The 19422-nt window shown below is 35.8% G+C and overlaps 3 protein-coding genes across 4 annotated transcripts; 1 reads left to right on the top strand and 2 right to left on the bottom strand.

Annotated features, from left to right (window-relative positions):
• Positions 1–281: 281 nt before the first annotated feature.
• On the bottom strand, positions 282–8498 carry TBCD (tubulin folding cofactor D). Of its 2 annotated transcripts, none has more exons than XM_065358444.1 (18): positions 8021–8498; positions 7774–7946; positions 7561–7699; positions 7283–7484; positions 6980–7211; positions 6763–6911; positions 6457–6686; positions 6211–6350; positions 6029–6134; positions 2894–3062; positions 2649–2804; positions 2361–2576; positions 2118–2282; positions 1889–2031; positions 1659–1810; positions 1390–1579; positions 1013–1315; positions 282–933 (listed from the first exon to the last, which is right to left on the bottom strand). In XM_065358444.1, the coding sequence occupies exons 1-18, from the start codon at positions 8357–8359 to the stop codon at positions 640–642; spliced, it is 3498 nt and encodes a 1165-aa protein (XP_065214516.1). In that variant the 5' UTR covers positions 8360–8498; the 3' UTR covers positions 282–639. The 2 variants fall into 2 exon arrangements, with proteins under 2 accessions (XP_065214516.1, XP_065214517.1); XM_065358445.1 differs by having other exon boundaries at positions 1889–2028.
• Positions 8499–8697: 199 nt separating this feature from the next.
• LOC135841475 (uncharacterized) lies at positions 8698–14538 on the top strand. Its single transcript, XM_065358446.1, has 5 exons — positions 8698–8974; positions 9081–9124; positions 9212–9352; positions 9435–9551; positions 13085–14538. The coding sequence occupies exons 1-5, from the start codon at positions 8971–8973 to the stop codon at positions 13685–13687; spliced, it is 909 nt and encodes a 302-aa protein (XP_065214518.1). The 5' UTR covers positions 8698–8970; the 3' UTR covers positions 13688–14538.
• Positions 14539–17259: 2721 nt separating this feature from the next.
• On the bottom strand, positions 17260–19089 carry ATPsynC (ATP synthase, subunit C). The gene is made up of 5 exons (XM_065354948.1): positions 18932–19089; positions 18361–18435; positions 18162–18281; positions 17974–18085; positions 17260–17771 (listed from the first exon to the last, which is right to left on the bottom strand). The coding sequence occupies exons 2-5, from the start codon at positions 18400–18402 to the stop codon at positions 17608–17610; spliced, it is 438 nt and encodes a 145-aa protein (XP_065211020.1). The 5' UTR covers positions 18403–18435; positions 18932–19089; the 3' UTR covers positions 17260–17607.
• Between the last annotated feature and the right edge of the window lie 333 nt (positions 19090–19422).

Genomic DNA, 19422 nt, shown 5'->3' with positions numbered 1-19422 from the left:
TAAGCATACTGTCACCGAACTCATTAGTAGGTTCGATTCAACTTCAATACAGATCAATTCGACAATTATTGATCAAGCAAAAAGTAGACACGAACGAAAAACTGATCAAGAATAAATCAATCAATAATACATTTCGATCTAGTGATCATGATTTTAGTTCAGATCTCAGAGATCCACAGAAAAATGTTTTAAGATCTTGAACGAAGGCCCAAATTTACTCGAATCTTACTCTCCAGCTCATTGAACACAGAGGATAGACCATATTATTAAAATTAATTAAATGTTGGTAAATAAATTTTTAATAAATTAATCATTACTTCTAACAAAAAAAAAAGTACAAAAATTTATTAACATTGCGAATTAGTTTAAAACTCGATAATTTAATAGAAAATAAGCAGGTAAGTAGGGAAAAAAAAAGTAAAAAAAAGGGGGGAGTATTAAGACATAACACAGGTGAGGGGAAAGTTGGTAGGAGAAATCTCAAAATTTTACAAATTCCTATCACATTTTCTCAAGTCTTCGTTACAGCATCACAAAAAAAAAGTATAATTGTGCTACAGTCGTGTTAGAATCATTAAAAACGGGTGGATTTGACATTCGACCGAGTAAACATTTAATATTAGGCAATTTTCTCGCACATTAGGAATTTTCAACGACTTCTTTAACGACAATTTTTGGAATCGGTACATCGAACAGTTTACATAGTTCGTTCCTGGTGGCACGAATTTCCTCCATTGGTTTATTCTCCCAGTCGAATTCGGTTAAAATTTTCATAACTTGTTCTTCGCCTTCTTCGGATAATCCGCAGACGTCGGCGTACATCATCATAGCTTCGGTTAAACGTAACGCTACGGTTTTTCTAAACCAGATCATTCGATGACATAAGAATCGACATAACGTTGATAAAGCGCTTTTCGTTACTTTTCCTCCGACCTAAGAGATGATTAATGCTAGAGATTAGTATCTCAAAAGATAGATATAATGAGACGAAATTTATTGATAGGTAACTTACTTGCAAAAGTTGACATAATACTTCAACCGATACGGTCAGCTTCTCGCTATCTTTCGTTTTATTCGTCTCGTCTCTTATCAATTCGTAAATATCCATTGCGAATGAATTCTCTGGCAGTTCTAAAATTGGCTTGAAAACGCCGCAAGCGAACATACGTTCGAGGAATGTGAACATGGATTTAGTAGTTTTATCGTCTTTAGCGCTAGTTCTGAATTCGTCGACGATTAAAGCGCACATATCTTCTAGTTCGGATTTAGATTTACTTTTCAAGTAATCCATTAAAGCTGACGTGGAATGTCTGGCCTGTTATTTAGGAGCATAATACTTTAGAAAAATGATCGATAATGGAATGTCTTGATTCTGAATTAGGAACTTACTAAGCTTTCGGTAACGCTACCAACGCATCTGATGAAAGCTGCAAGTAAAGGACGAGTGAATCGGTGGAATTTCATTAGTTGGGCGAATAATGGAAACGTATCGCTTTCTCTGGTCCAATTTACAGTGTTCGATTCAGTTTTGGGGAATATTTTTTGGATTTCTTCGAAATTTTCAATTTTTGGGATATCGCTGCGAACATAAATAGTTGATGTATTAACATTTTGCAACATGACTTACAGACCTTAGATCAAAAATTCAGAGTACTTACGCGTATAAAACATCCATGAATACCCCCGAAGATGTAATCCTGATACGACTAATTTTATCCAAAGCTTGTTTTGCAATACCGACAACAATAACTTCGATTAAATCTTTTGGTATGATGTTCTTATTCACTCGACACGTGTTAGTAATGACAACCTTCGAAAATGAAAGAATAAAAATCAGATCAGTACTGAAATCTACTTATACAAATACTCGACAGTAAACTTAATATACCTGCAAAGCTTTCATGGACGATTCGCGAACAAAAGAACCAATATCACCTCTTCTATCGACCGTGTAATCGGACAAGTTAATTAGAAACGTTTCCAATAACGGAACTGGATTTATTTTGAGCTCTCGAGTGGCCGTTTCATCTGCTATGCAAAAACCACAACTGATTAAATACGAAAATACGTTAAAAAGGTAACCAAATTAGGAATTTTTCATCAAGTATCCACGGTACCTTCGGTATCAACGCAGAACGCTTTCCAGATCGTAGTCAACGATTCGATAGCTGCTTTTCGAGAGTACACCCATTTCGAAGAAATTTCTGTTTTGGTCGCGCATTTGGTCAACGAACCGATTATATCGTTCAAATAACGTTCTAAAATACATTTCGGTAATATTCCTGTGTAAAAAAAAAATAGATTAGCGTCGGTTCGTGTTGTAAAAACGATTAATCCGATGATCAGAGATGGAAGAGTACCTAAAGCTGTAGCATATCCGATTCTAGCAGCTTCGCTGACGTGAGATAGAGCTTCGGCTCGACATCTATCTACAACTGGTTTACAAACTTCGTCGATTGGTTCGTTATTGGAAACGTAATGTCGTTCAGCCAACGCAGACATTGCTGAGGCAGCAGATAATCGAACTTTTTCGTTTTCATAGGGCAGGCAATCATCGATCAAATTCTTCCAGCAAGCTAATAGTACAGTTGGAATTAATTACATCGTTCGGTAACCGTATTGTGCCAAGATAAAAGCCAATTATTTACCAACAACGTCGTCGTCAATGGGGAACTTTCCTTTGGAGCATTTCATAATCAAGAAACAACAAGCTTCTTTCATCAGATCACCTCCGACCCCTCTGAACATATTTTGTTCTTGTAATTTAGGTACCAGTTGCTTAATTTCAAACACAGCAACATCATCTGAAAAAAAAAATCCATTCGATTAACGATTCAAGTCATAACTATTACTTCAATACGAAGGATTAGGCAGATTGCAGATATCTACGAACCGAATTCTATATGTTGATCTTTAACGTTCGCTAAAGCGTGAATAATTTCTCCCAGGCTGAGAATCGAACCATGACGCAGATTCAGATTAACCGAGTAGAGATTTTTCAAGATGTCTTTCATTTTCGAAGCAACGTAAGCTGGTTCGAATTTTACAAGGTTGTGGAGTGCCTGGAAATTATCAAAAAAAAAAAAAAAATGATTAACTTGATGTCATTTATGTAGTTCATTTAATTTCACTACACAGGTTAACAATACAATAGATCGACTTCTTGATAAAGGGCTCGTATTTCTTTTTTTTATTTTTTCCAAAAAAAAAATAACTGGCAACCAAAAAAATTAAAAAATTCAACGTTGAAAAAAATCACAAAAAAAGAACATTACAAAAAAAATGGTTTGAGTTTCATTTTTAAAATCTGGAACTATTTTGCAACTTCCTGTATAAAAAAAAAACAAAGAAACAAATTTTGATGACTCGACAATTTTTGACAAAAAAAAACGTGACTTGCACGATTTTTGATAAGAGTGGATTTTCTAATTGAGTGGGGGGGGGGGGGGATTTCAAAAATTTTGCTGAAAAGCAAAAATTTTGACATTTTGACAGTGCATTTTGCCACTTGTGTGATTTTTGAAAAAAAAATATCTAAAACTCTTTAGCAAAAGCGAGAATTTTTTGTCAAAAAGCAAGACTACCAATTTCAGCAAAAAACAATTTTTTTTACAATTATTACTGACAGAAAATTATGCCTTTTCAGTAATTTTTTTCGAAAAAACGAGACTTTTGGCAATTTTTAGCAAATGAGTTCAACATTTAGACAACTTTTAGAAAAAAAGTGAGTCTTTTTGAAATTTTTTGAAAAAATGACAAATTTTTGCCAATTTTTGAAGAAATGAGAATAATTAACTATTGGCAAGAAAAGATGATTTTTGGCAAAATCAAAAATTGTTATCAAATAGAAAACTTTTACAATTTTAGCGAAAAGTAGCACTTATTTGACAATTATTGACAAACGAAATATTTTTCGGATTTTTTATCGAAAAAAAGCAACACTTTCCTAGAAAATTTTAGTAAGTAAAAAGGAAAAAAAATAGAATTTTTAGTAATTTTTGACAATTTTTAGCAAGAAGCAGGACTTTTTGAAAATTTTTGACAACATTTATTTGCAATTTTTGTTGAGAAAACACTCTGTTTTGCAACTTTTTTGCAAAAAAACAAGACTTTTTGGTAATTTTTGGCATAAAAGTGAGTAGTTGGGGAGCCCGCTTAAGGACCCATTGCACCACCCGTCGATCCTCCGGAACAACCTTTTTTCATAAAGGGGGAGTCCTAAGGGACATTTCTAGCCCTTGAACTCAAAAAAAAAGTGGCCCTACTTACAAAATAGGGGCCATTCTGATTGACAGGTCAGCCGAAATCGCAGATTTTGCGTTCCAACATAGAACTTGCACGAAATTTTTTAAACCGTACAAAAGTAGATCGAAAGATCAGGTAAAAATTTATCACCTGTCAAAATTTCAAGTGCTAAAGTGCGTTTTTCGATTTTTGGTGAATTTTTGAAAATCAAATTTAGGCCAAAAATGAGGGAAAAAATCAAAATTTTACCAAATTGACCAAGAAAGCTGAAATTTGGGACACACCCTATTTTCGACATGCCAAATCGATTGGAAACTGCTTTAAACCGTTTTGAGCAGTTCTGTAGCCTCCAGCAGATTTTTGGAACTTCAAAATGGAATTGGAAAGCTAAAATTTATTCTGCAAACTAATTTCAATGCGCTACGAAGTACTGCAAGCAAATTTCAAGTCGTTTTAGAGTCTCCACCGATTTTTTTGAAAATTACTGGAGCCTTATCAGATTTTTGAAACTTTAAATTTTCACAAAATTTCATCAAATGGCGATGGAAAGCTGATATTTACTCCACACTCCAATTTTAACACCCTCTGAAGACGACTTTAGATGGGTTCAAGTCATTTTCGAGCCTCCAAGTAGATTTTTGAAACTTGAAATTCTCGCAACATTTTGCCAAATGGAGTTGGCAAGCTGAAATTTACTTCGCAACCAATTTCAGTACGATATGGAGTAGACTACATGGTGGTTTCAAATGGTTTTGAAGCTTCCAGCTACTTTTTGGAAATTTCAATTTTCCAAAAAACGCCGTACGACCTTTCAAAATGTCGCTGGAGGCTCCAAAACGACTTGAAACCCACCAGCAGTCGACTTCGTAGCGTATTGAAATCAGTTTGCAGAATGAATTTCCACTTTCTATCTCCGTTTGATGAAATATTGAGGAAATTTTAAGTTTCAAAAATCTACTGGAGGCTCCAGTAATTTTCAAAAAATCGCTGGAGGCTCCAAAATGACTTGAAATACCCCTGCAGTTGACTTTGCCGTGTATTGAAATTAGTTGGCAGAGTAAATCTCGGCTATCCAACTCCATTTGATGAAATTTTGTGGAAATTTCGAGTTCCAAAAATCTGCTGGAGGCTCCAGAACTGCTCAAAACGGTTTGAAACAGTTTCCAATCGATTTGGCATGTCGAAAATAGGGTGTATCCCAAACTTCAGCTTTCTTGGTCAATTTGGTAAAATTTTGATTTTTTTCCTCATTTTTGGCCTAAATTTGATTTTCAAAAATTCACCAAAAATCGAAAAACGCACTTCAGCAATTGAAATTTTGACAGGTGATAAATTTTCACCTGATCTTTCGATCTACCCTTGTACGGTTTAAAAAATTTCGTGCAAGTCCTATGTTGGAACGCAAAATCTGCGATTTCGGCTGACCTGTTAATCAAAATGACGTTGTCTCGGAGGATCGACGGGGGGAGGGGGTGCAATAGATCCTTAAGCGGGCTCCTCGACTATAAGAATTAGACTAATTTTTGAAAAAGAAGTGAAATTTTTTAACATGTTTTTTTTTGTGAATTATTGGCTAATACAAAGCTTTGTCAATTTCAGCAGAAAGCTAGACATTTTTGCATTCATTATTGCCAAAAAATTTAACTTTTTTGTAATTTTTTCAAAAAAACTAAAGTTTAATAATTTTAGAAAAAAATTGTCTTTTTGAAATTTCTGGTACGAAACGAGTTGAAAAATATCGAATGCGAGCCCTATTGAAATGAAAAAAATTTAGTATACCGACCTTGGACGTAAGATCTCTAATTTCAGCATCCCAGTATCCAACTTTATATTCGATCAAATGATCTACCATTGGCCTAGTGTATTCGGGATACTTGGCTATATGCGAACTGAAACCGAACGAACCATTATCAGTTAGAATACGTATTTCATAAAGCAAAAAATTCTCGAAACTCGTTCGCATACCTGACATTGAGAAACGCATTTTTTCGCACACTGACGGAAAAATAATCGGCTACCGTTAAAATATCAATTCCATGAGGAAAAGTTCCTTGACGTCCGACATGTTCTTGAAACGCAGCTGAGGCAGCTTTGCGACAATTCATCTGAAATTCAATTATTATTCATATCGTATCTACATATTATATTATTTGAGCTCATCGAAAATCAAAATAATTACTATTCTCGTAGAATATCTCAATTTGACATTACCTCTCTATCGAATGATGCCACAATCAATAACCCTCCGGCGATTTCGTTCACGTACGGTTTCAGTGTTTCAGGATCATAGGCTCGAGCCAGAGACCAACACGTGTAACAGGCAGAATCACGGACGTACGAGCCAGCTGATACGATACCATGGGTCTCTTCGTAGACCAAAGCTTTCAGCAAAACTTTCACTACCACTGGAATATGGTTCGGTAATAATAAACCTCTTCGGCCTGAAATCAATGAACTGGATTATTAAGAAAAATTCAAAATACAAGTATAAATATTTCAAAATTCATAACCACCTACCAAGTTCAGCTAAAGCTAAACAAGCTCCGTTCCATGCACAGCACGATTCTCTGGGGCTAAACAGGGTTAAAATACTTTCGACTATTTCGCTGCTGAATTCAGCTGAAAGACGATCCGTTACTCGACCAATACCTTTAGCTGCAGACCACCTGGAAATGTCCTGAATGTTGATTCGAGCAGAGACGATGAATTAAAATATAAATCAGCTGTTCAGTACCTGGTAGTAATATCTTCATCTCGTAACGTTTTTAATAACTGGGCAACTACTTCTTCTACTAAGCTAGGAATATCTTCGCATTCTTCTAATAATACGTCACCTTTTTGTTTACTCTCGTGCATGACAGCTGAGAACGTTTCTGGCTGGGGATTAATTCCTAAATTTAAAGCTAACGATCGAGAGCCTCTTTGGTATCGCCAAGCGGCCACTTTTACTCTCAAATAACACAGCCCTGTAAAAACCAAACACACGTTGAGATTTTTCAATTGCGAATCAAACTCGAAAGTACGAAAATATCATTACCTATCCTTTGGATAATCTTTATAGCGTATTTCCTCGATAAACGATACGAGTCTTCTAGACACTTGGACGTTAGAATACATTTAAAAATGCCTTCGGTGTACGGCTTCAAGTCTTCGCGTTTGCCATGTTTTAGAATAGCTGCTAATGCCATCAGAGGACCGAATTTTTTCCACGATAGAGATTTATTTTCTGTGATTAGTTCCTGTTTAAATTATGTATTCTGATTAGAATGACGATATAAATGCCACAACTTCAGGATAACTTGATCGAGAACTTACGTTACAAGTCCATTGGATAATATGACTCAAGTATATATTCTTGATATCAGTTCGACTGACAAATTTAGCACAAAGGAATGCAGCTGCATCTCGTGATTTATCCGTAGTCATTAGACCTTTCTTACAGCATTCTAAGATCCTATAAACCAATCATAAATTAACACTCGATGGTTCAGCAAAGAACAGGTAGTCTCAAAACACACTTTGAATCACCTCGAAGCGGTGGTTTCCTTGACATCGGACGAATCCAGTCTGGACATATCGAACGGAATCATGACAATGATGGATAACCATAACAGTAGACAATATCTAGTTTCCCATTTCAGTCCTTGATTGCTCGAGCAGTGCTGTTCTAATAATTGCAGCGCCGGTTCTAAATCACTAACCTGGAAGAATAATATCGCCGGTAAATCAACATAATATTGAGACCATCTGGAGAGATTTTCGAGTGGAAACTTACTTCGTGCGGTAGTAACCGAACGATAACTTTGTAACCACGAACATTGATGAATAAAAACATGTACCGGAATACTTCTTGCTTGATAGCTAAGCTGATTTCTGGATTTTTAACATAGCCGATTAATTTGTTGAGAAATTGTTCGATGTACGGATCCAGTAAGTGCGGTTGGTCGATGTATTGGTTCAACACACGTTTGAGCTTTTCGTGCGCCACTTCTGAGGAATTTTCCGAAGAGTATACGTTGACGACGTTGTCTAAAATAGCATGTACCGCGTTCGATTCCGAAAAATACTCCAACGTGCATTTCACTCCACTTTCGTTGCCGTTTTCTTCGTCCATGATTACCAATGTAGCACAATTACTCGTTATTAACGTATCCCGAATATTCGAATTATTATTATTATCATTTATATTCGTGAAAAATTGTATTTTTTCCAACGAATCGCCACTACCAAGGAAACGCGAAAACAAATCGCAACCACCAATTTTTGGCAGTCCAACTATTTGTTTTTGATTTTGTTATCAATCGAATCACGGATACATATGGATATAAACTGGATCGGACTACATGTACAGGTAAAAGTGAAGCAAAACAATCAGCCAATCACAAATCGTGTAGACCACGTGGTTTCGGGAGGTGAAGGCTGTGATTGGTTGGTTGTCGATAAGTGAAGACTCTGATTGGTGGAATTTTTCGGGAGATGATTGTAGCTTCATGAGTGATCCAGTCCACTGCTTAAATCCATATCACCGGTAACCAACCAAAGTCCAAGTCCAAAGTCCTTATCATTTTCAAAATCAAAAAGCAAGCAAACAGTGGATAAATAAATAGGTACGACACGACCACGAAAATGAATATTTTTACTCATTAGATTTCGTTTTTTCGTTGAAATTTTAAGTCATTCTTTCCATTAACTGCACAGAATTGGTTAATCATTATTCATTTTGCAATGAGTAAGTTCCTTTATTTATGTCTACCAATGCGATTAAGTTAGTTGCATTCATTCGTGAGATGAATTAGGTACCTATATTTATTTATAACTAAATTTGCATGTTTTAGGTGAAACTCGGAATCTGCCTAATGATGACAGAAAAATCGAGAAGGTATGTATTTTTTTTTCCGTCGAGAAACGTACATATATCAATTGACATCAGATTTACACGTATTTTCTCTTGTTTTTCTCTTTTCAGACGGTGAGTCGTTGGGTAGCTTTCATTCAAGATGGTATGAAATTGTCGATTGACTATCGCATTCAAGAATTACAGAAAATCCTGAATCTGGACCTGAATGAGGAACAGCAGGAAACCCTGAAAAAATATGTAACGCGAAATGTAAATATGATTTTGTGTCAATTGAGTAACGTACAAGGGTAGAGTTGAACCTATAGTTGAACCTTTTACGATTTCATTACAGTTTGCTGAAATGGAGACCGTAAAGTTGGTGCTTCAAGGAGCAGTTGAAGACAAAGTCCAACTGGAGGATAATAAAGTAGATCTCATTCGACAGCATGCGAGTGCGTCATATGATAAGGTAAAGTTTCAATAATAGGTGATATTATTGCATCATCTACGGTTTCGTAAGACATAGCGATGGCCTGCAGCTCACCAAATTTTCAGCTGCCCCAGTTCATTTTTAGATTTTTGGCGAATTTTTGAAAATTCAAAATTGACTGTTTTTGGCGATTTGTACTTGATCAGTAAAAATGGGCAAAATAATAAGCTAAGCAAAATGCAATTTCCAATTTGACCCGGACATAATTGGGATCAAAGTTTTTTTTTGCGGATATTGTCTGGGATGGTGTGGTGAACAACATACTAAAAGCCCCCGCCCCTACCCCTAGAGCTAATCCCCCCACAGTGGATCAAAGCCCCCCAAAATCAGTTTTTTGTCAAAAAATTCTGAAATGTCAACTTTTGAGTAAAATGAGCACTGTTTATTTAATCTCCTCTTAAATACCTATCAAATGAGCTGTCAACTAACTCCCTAGCCCCAAGGGGGGTGGCGCTACGACCCCTCAAAGTGATGTGATTTCAATAAGTTTACATTTCATGACTTTGGGACTTGGAACCTGTTCTAATCGATCAAATAAAGTCAAACTTGGGGAATGAGATTCTTTTGGGACATAAAGTCGACCCCTAGAGTGGGGCGGGTCAAATTCGAAAATTAAATTACAGAATGGTCATTTTTTTGGAGGGGCATAATATGGTCCCAAATGGATGAAAATAGTCCAAAATTATATCATTGGTCAGTACTCCCATTGTGATCAACATATCCAAATTTGAGCTTCCTAGGTCATCCCCACCCCATTTAAAGCGGAATTAAGGTGGAAAACCCCTCATTTTACCCCTATTTTCAGTTGTTTCCTCCTTAAAAGAAGTGGGGATGACCTAGGAAGCTGAAATTTGGATATGTTGATCACAATGGGAGTACTGACCAATGATACAATTTTGGACCATTTTCATCCATTTGGGGCCATATTATGCCCCTCCAAAAAAATGACATTTCCGTAATTTTCGAATTTGACCCTCCCCACCCTAGGGGTCGACTTTATGTCCCAAAAGAATCTCATTCCCCAAGTTTGACTTCATTTGATCGATTAGAACAGGTAGCAAGTCCCAAAGTCATGAAATGTAAACTTATTGAAATCACATCACTTTGAGGGGTCGTAGCGCCACCCCCCTTGGGGCTAGGGAGTTAGTTGACAGCTCATTTGATAGGTATTTAAGAGGAGATTAAATAAACAGTGCTCATTTTACTCAAAAGTTGACATTTCAGAATTTTTTGACAAAAAACTGATTTTGGGGGGCTTTGATCCACTGTGGGGGGATTAGCTCTAGGGGTAGGGGCGGGGGCTTTTAGTATGTTGTTCACCACACCATCCCAGACAATATCCGCAAAAAAAAACTTTGATCCCAATTATGTCTGGGTTCACCCATTTTTTCCCGCTATTTGACTAGGCTATAAGTCCCAAAACTAATATTATTTATTTACCCAATCCCAAATTTTACTATTTCCAGCCATTCTGGAGCCTCCAGCGCGATTTTTCAATTTCTCCAGAATTTTGAATTTGCTCCAGAAGGCGTAAATATGAAGTTAGACAGCTAAAAATCGAGTTGTATGTTACACTCGACCTGTTTAACGAGTTTATCCACATTTAGAGTGACACCTCAAAAGTGGCTTTTTGACCAGCTTTTTTCAAAATTAAAAAATCCAAAAAATCAAAAGTTTCCCATTTGTGTGAAAATTTTTGAAATTCACGGTCATTTTTTGGATTTTTTAATTTTGAAAAATGCTGGTCAAAAAACCACTCTTGAGGTATAACTCCCAAAATCGGCTCAAATGTAGATAAACTCGTTAAACAGGTCGAGTGTAGTATACAACTCGACTTTTAGCTGCCGAACTTCATATTCACGCCTTCTGGAGCAAATTCAAAATTCTGAAGAAATTGAAAAATCACGCTGGAGGCTCCAGAATGGCTGGAAATTGTGAAATTTTGATTTGAGGGGTTATTTACGGACAAAACACAGCGATTCGCGCAGATCTCAAAAATTTCCTCACAAACGGTTATTTTTTGATTTTTTGGATTTTTTAATTTTGAAAAAAGCTGGTCAAAAAGCGACTTTTGAGGTGTCACTCTCAAAATCTGCTCAAATGTGGATAAACTCGTTAAACAGGTCGAGTGTAATACACAACTCGATTTTTAACTGCCAAACTTCATATTCACGCCATCTGGAGCAAATTCAAAATTCTGGAGGCTCCAGAATGGCTGGAAATTGTAAAATTTGGATTTGAGGGGTTAGTTTTGCACAAAATACAGCGATTCGAGTGAATTTCAAAAATTTCCACACAAACGGGAAACTTTTGATTTTTTATATTTTTTAATTTTGAAAAAGCTGGTCAAAAAAGCCACTTTTGAGGTGTCACTCCCAAAATCGGCTCAAATGTAGATAAACTCGTTAAACAGGTCGAGTGTAATATACAACTCGATTTTTAGCTGCCCAGCCGCATATTCACGCTATCTGGAGCAAATTCAAAATTCTGGAGAAATTGAAAAATCCCGCTGGAGGCTTCAGAATGGCTGGAAATTGTGAAATTTTGATTTGAGGGGTTATTTACGGACAAAACACAGCGATTCGCGCTAATCTCAAAAATTTCCTCACAAACGGTTATCTTTTGATATTTTGGATTTTTTAATTTTGAAAAAGCTGGTCAAAAAACCACTCTTGAGGTGTCACTCTCAAAATCGGCTCAAATGTGGATAAACTCGTTAAACAGGTCGAGTGTAATATTCAACTCGATTTTTAGCTGCCCAGCCGCATATTCACGCTATCTGGAGCAAATTCAAAATTCTGGAGAAATTGAAAAATCCCGCTGGAGGCTCCAGAATGGCTGGAAATGGCGAAATTTGGGATTAGGTAAATAATATTAGTTTTGGGACTTATTTTGACCATTTTTACTGATCAAGTACGTACTTTTAAAAAGAAGCATACCTAAATCGCCAAAAACAGTCAATTTTGAATTTTCAAAAATTCGCCAAAAATCGAAAAATGAACTTGAGCAGCTGAAAATTTGGTTTTGGAGGTTTTAGACTATGCTCTTTCCAAAAATCGCGGTACTGTTCAAATCGGAGAGTGACACTTCAAGAGGTTCCCTTATCAGCTTTTATAACAGCTACTGAAACTAATGACCGCTCGTTGGATTCAATAGATGTGTTCTTTTTATAAGGATTTTGGCAGATTTTAGAGAATCTGGATTTTGGCAGATTTATAAATCCACAAGAATCTGCTTGGGTAGCAGCTTTTGAAAATGGATTTTGGATTTTAGTTAGTTAAAGAAGACTTAAGGTTTTCAAAGATTGGTGAAAGTATTCTCAGAAATGTTAAAAAAAAGAGATTAAAAAAAACGTCCAAAATCCAGATTCTCGAAAATCTGTCAAAATCCGTGCTAAAAGAACACATCTAGTAGCTCTTATAGAAGCCGAGCTACAGGCCGTCGCTATGACTCATATGAAACACCCATCTGCAGTTTCATTTTACAACTGATGTTCAATGAACTTTTTTCAGGCCAAGCTCCTTCCGTTTGTAAAATTCGCAATGTGCCCCATCCAATTGCATCGGGCCATGGAACTCTTTCCTGTTCGTTTTCTGATGTGTGTGAAAGCTGCTTTCCGGAGGCAAAATGATTTGCACGCGAAATTCAAAAAATTGACTAATCCTACCCGCATCAAAAAGCTGGTCATTAATGATATAAAACACTTCGCATCCATTTCGAAGCTCAACGATAACGATCGAGAAATAGAATTCAAAACCGTATGGGAACGTTTTCGAGGAGATGTGGCAAAAAGAGGTCTCTCTCGACCGTCTCAGACAGCTCGTGAATTACAGCTGGCCGTATTCGAATTATACGAAGCTTCTAATCTCCAAGATGCGCTGATGGAGTACGAAAAGCGCATCGACAGCGTATGGAGTCAACTGAGTGATCCACTGACTGCTGACGATGTAAAAAGTATCAAAGACTTGATAACACGACCTCCAGCGATACTTCTCGAATCCGTTGTGGACCAGCTCCGAGCAAATTATTTGGAAATGGAATATATGGAAGCAGTTTTTACGGATGAAATATCGACGAAGATAGATACCGATGAATATTATCGACAATGTCTATAGATTTTATGTACATGTCAACACCACGGTATTGAGAAAATCAGATCAAGCATGCGGATACGTTGGCCTAATTTGAACGAACGTCAGAGATTGAGAAAATTCGCGACTGGATTCGCACAGTTATTCGATCTCGTCTCGACACTCAGGAAACATGCCCCGCCTGTATATACCCCATATGAGTGGTATCCGAGTATCGACGATTATAATGCTTTTATTAAACACCTAGCTGTTACCGAAAGTGCAGAATTAAGTTTCGTTGCTGAAACCTTGTACAAACCTTTGAGTTGAAATATGTATATGGTTTTTTTTTCGTTTTTCTTATTTTTAATTATAGGTAGGTATTATTCACAACTGATCTCTGTCTTCAACAATTTAAAACTTAAACGAAGGAATAGACTGCATTTTGAAAACAATAATACCTACCTATTATATTATTCATGTATTCGTACTTATAAACTTTTTAATTTTTTCGAGAATTCATTAATCAAACACATTAGGTACACATTTCACTCTGTACCATCGATCGTAAGTGCAATGAAATTTACATTCATCATTTTTTCCCAAAGATTTATTCGTATCCTTCGTCTCATGTGACCGAGATGTGATATTTTCGGCCAACAGCAGTATTTCCTACAACAGATTACATATGTACTTTGTTTAACAAATGCTGCCCCACAAAGCACATAATGATTGGATAGCTCAATCGAAAATGTATATAAAGCTATTGAAATTACTTGGAATCTGGATAAAGTGTTGCTAAAGCAGACGTTTTTGTTTACATTTAATTTTTGTACAATGTTTTTCGAAGTTGTATTTGGTGGAGTGATTGCCTGGAAATAAAAATAGATCGGTTATTTTTATTATTTTATTTATGCAGTCTTCGACTACCCTATGATTTCGATTAATTTCGATATAAGTGACTGATAATTTAGTAAATCACCTTGGCAGCTTGAAACTCATAATTCTCAATAGGCGTTGTGTCAGTGGGCACTTCTCTGAACGTAATTTTTGGATAGGTGGCTGCTATTAATAATATTACGAATTTAAATTCGAGCATTTCAAAGTCTACGATACGAAATTTTTTCATCGTTTCTTAAAATTCCTCCAATTTTTTTCATTTTCTAGCATATTTTCACTTTTATTTGAAATTGAAATTATCACAGTCAGCGTTAAGTGGTTTTTGTTATCTTTTATATCATTCATCGAGTTCACGACTTTGAGAATCTTGCTAGAAATTTTATTATGCGACCAGTAAGTGGTGAAATAAAACTGTAGAATACATTGGCTGCCAAATTGCATTTCATCATTTTTCAGTTCCCTACCAAACAGAAAAATAGGTAGGTTGAAATTAATTTTTCCTAAAAAAAAATTGATCAAAGAACAGGGAATGAGACATTTTAGTTTTTTAAATTGTACAAAGGTAGATCGAATGATCAAGCAAAAATTTATCACCTGTCAGAATTTCAAGTGCTAAACTGCGTTTTTCGATTTTTGGTGAATTTTTGAAAATCAAATTTAGGCCAAAAATGAGGGGAAAAATCAAAATTTTACCAAATTGACCAAGAAAGCCGAAATTTGGGATACACCCTATTTTCGACCTGCCAAATCGATTGGAAACTGTTTCAAACCGTTTTGAGCACTTCTGGAGCCTCCAGCAGATTTTCAAAACTCGAATGGAGTTGGAAAGCCGAAATGAATTCTGCAAACTAATTTCAATAAGCTATGAAGTCGACTACAGGTAAATTTCAAGTTGTTTAGGAGCCTCCAGCAATTTTTGAAAATTACTGGAGCCTCCAGTAGATTTTTGAAACTCGAAATTCCCACAAATTTCATCAAATGGAGTTGGAAAGCCGAAATCAATTCTGCAAACTAATTTCAAGTCGTTTTGGAGCCTCCAGCGATTTTTTAAAAATTACTGGAGCCTCCAGTAGATTTTTGAAACTTGAAATTCCCATTTCACCAAAATGGAGTTGGAAAGCTGAAATGTATTCTGTAAACTAATTTCAATGCACTACGAAGTCAACCGTAGGGGGATTTCAAGTCGTTTTGGAGCATCTATAGCGATTACTGGAGCCTCCAGTAGATTTTTGAAACTTTAAATTTCCTAAAAATTTCGGAGATGAAAAGTCAAAATTCATTCTGCAAGCTAATTTCAATACGCTACGAAGTCGTTTGCTAGTGGATTTCAAGTCGTTTTGGAGCCCCCAGCGACTTTTTGAGGTCAGATTGAAATTTCCAAAAAAGTAGCTGGAAGCTTCAAAATCATGAAAAACCATTTGAAACCACCATGTAGTCGACTTCATATAGTATTGAAATTAGTTTGCGAAGTAAATTTCAGCTTGCCAACTCCATTTGGTAAAATGTTGCGGGAATTTCAAGTTTCAAAAATCTACTGGAGGCTCCAGTAATTTTCAAAAATTCGCTGGAGGCTCCAAAATGATTTGAACCGACCTGAAGTATTCTTCAGAGGGTGTTAAAATTGGAGTGTAGAGTAAATTTCAGGTCTCCAACTCCAATTGGTGAAATTTTGTAAAAAATTAAATTTTCAGAAATCTGATGGAGGCTCCAGGAATTTTCAAAAATGTCACCGGAGGCTCCAAAACGACTTGAAATTTATCTGCAGTACTTCGTAGCGCATTGAAATTAGTTTGCAGAATACATTTCAGCTTTCCAACTCCATTTTGGTGAAATTTTATCTGCTGGAGGCTCCAGAACTGCTCAAAATGGTTGGAAACAGTTTCCAATCGATTTGGCATGTCGAAAATAGGATGTATCCCAAATTTCAGCTTTCTTGGTCAATTTGGTAAAATTTTGATTTTTTCCCTCATTTTTGGCCTAAATTTGATTTTCAAAAATTTACCAAAAAATCGAAAAACGCACTTTAGCACTTGAAATTTTGACAGGCGATAAATGTTTGCTTGATCTTTCGATCTACCTTTGTACAGGTTGAAAAATTTTGTGCAAGTCCTATGTTGGAACGCAAAATCTGCGATTTCGGCTGACCAGTCAATCAAAATGGCCGCCATTTTGTAAGTAGAGCCACTTATTTTTGAGTACAAGGGCTAGAAATGTTCCTTAGGACTCCCCCTTTAAGAAAAAAGCTGTCCCGGAGGATCGACCGGTGGGGGGGGGGGTGCAATAGATCCTTAGGCGGGCTCCTTGACTATGAATCATTATTACCTATCAACATTTAAAAGGCATTTGGAAATTTCAGAGTATTCTTAATCATCTTCGATCACTGGAGATAATGTTTGCTGAGAATATTCCAATCGATTCAACTAATAATCACCTCCACAGTACAATAATTTTCATTATCTCGGTGATTGGACTCGTGCATTCAATTCCAATGATGAAAGGTTGCGATTAGGTAATAAATCAGCTTTATACTTTAATCAGAGAGGTAATCGTGATAAAGACAGTAACTTCATAAAATTGATTTCCTAAAAGCTCATTCACACTAATACAGCCTTCTGTTTACCGAACTACGATCACGTTCGTCAAGAAGAACCATCAGTTTCATTCTCAATCTCATTAATTTCAAAAAGACACAAGTTGAAAATAAAAAATCACAATAGTGACGGTTTAACAAGTAATATCTATATTGCATTATTTTACATTCAAACCTTATTCTGAATAAATTTTTTTAACATCTAGATAAATACACTTTTTCAAACGTAACCTTTTTTTTTTTCACGAAACAAAAAAATCATCAACATGATCAAGATGAGAGCTGATTTATCATGTACTCGCAGAAACTAATACAATTTTTTTATATGTATTTACATAACCGTGTTTAACCATTAAATTACTTTAAAGCGCAGAAATGGAATTCTTTTTTTATAAAAGGTTTAAACGTACTCGATGCGAGCGCTCGCTCATTGATTTTTTTTTTCTTAACAATTCGCATAACGACTAAACATAATTTAAAATGCGTATAAGATCAAGAACGCCATCATCAAACAAAACAGACCCATAGCCTCGGATAAGGCGAAACCTAAGATAGCGTACGAGAAAAGTTGGGCTTTTAAAGATGGGTTTCTGGCATAACCGATGATCAAGGAACCGAATACTGATCCGATACCAGCACCTGTGGTAAAAATAGAATACCAAATTAGTAACCTCTAATGAACTAGAAACAAAAACAGAACAGTGTGTATCGAATTCGGTCAAGTATTCTACCCTCCGTTTGCCCTTCTCTCTCTTCTCGCGAATTAAAAATACACATGACCCACCACGTACCTACAGGTACGGTTTCAAAATACAATTGGACGAATTTAAAATTAACTAACCTGATCCGGCGATTCCGACTGTGCAGGCACCAGCACCGATAAATTTGGCAGCGGAGTCGATATCTCTAGAAACGGCGCTAGTTTGGAAAGCACGTACAGCGGGAGATGAAACCTAAACGTTGAAAAATGACATTACAATCGGATATTTTGAAATATAAAACGATGTAGATTCGAGAAATAAAACTTACAATTGGGGAGATTTGACTTTGTTGTGAAACAGCGCTGTTTTGCATGGCGCTGAACGAGTGACTTTGGGAAAGGAAACTCGACAACGGTCTGGCGAAAGTGTTTCCGGAATTGGACATCATCTATGGAATAAAAAATGAAAAAAACATGTTAGAATGAATTTAATGAAACGTTATAGGGATTAAAAACAGTGATACTTACAGCTGATCTGACAGCTGGGGCGATTATCCTGGCTACATACATTTTGAATATTTGTTAATTTCGGTGGTTTAAGACCTAAAATGAAAAAACACAGGAATTAGTTTGAAATGTCAATCAATCACTTATTAGATTTACACATAATTATATCTAGACATTAATCCAAGCAAAGTAAGTTGAAATATGTAACACCTCACCGGAACACTGATAACCGAACGTTCAGACATTAGATAAAGGTCACCTAGCTCAAGTTTGAAACTTGGAAGAAACACAATGCACGGATTTGGGGGATCGAATTTATCATTTATTAACTTCAAATTAGAGCAATAATCGATATTCATAATTTAGACACGATCGCATGAATTTAATTATCTATTATTTAGAAATACAGTTTGAGTGTTTGACCTTACCGGTTCGGTGTTACTGAAAATTTCAAGCGGAATTAAAGACGATTAAAATTAAGCTACGGTTTTGAAATACGATATGTTGGATTTAATACTAACTGAAGAACGGTTTATTATAACAATTTTACATGGAATTAATCTAAAATTCTAATAAATTACACAAATCTTACCTGAAAAACTAAGCCAAACAGCTATGTCACACAATACAAACTACAAAGTGATGGCAAATGAAGGAGAGAGGGCGTAAAACACTTCCTCACTTTACCCCTTTGATTTAGCTGAAATTCAGCCAATCAGAATGCTCCTTTGTGACCTCGATAAGAAATGGAACTGCCGGAATTCACAATTTCTACAACAAAATTTCGGATATTTTTTTGAAAAAATTAAAAATTGATTTTTTTATTATTCTCATAGTTTGGAATTAATTTTAATTCAAATTATTTCTATTTTAATATCGATAAAACATTTAAAAAATAAAAAATAATTAAAAATGGCCGAATTCGAGAAAAAACACATTCGCAAAGTTACGTTACGGTTACGTTATTTTTTCAATGATACCAAGCATGTGAGGCAAAGCCAGGAAAAAAAATGTCATCAGAGAAATCCACCTGTAACAAAACGATCATTTCGCTAATTTCGGAATATTTTTTCATTATTTTAT

The sequence above is a fragment of the Planococcus citri genome, chromosome 3, assembly GCF_950023065.1.
Source record: "Planococcus citri chromosome 3, ihPlaCitr1.1, whole genome shotgun sequence".
Taxonomy (NCBI): Eukaryota; Metazoa; Arthropoda; class Insecta; order Hemiptera; family Pseudococcidae; genus Planococcus; species Planococcus citri.
This window is presented reverse-complemented; position numbering and strand designations above follow the sequence as displayed.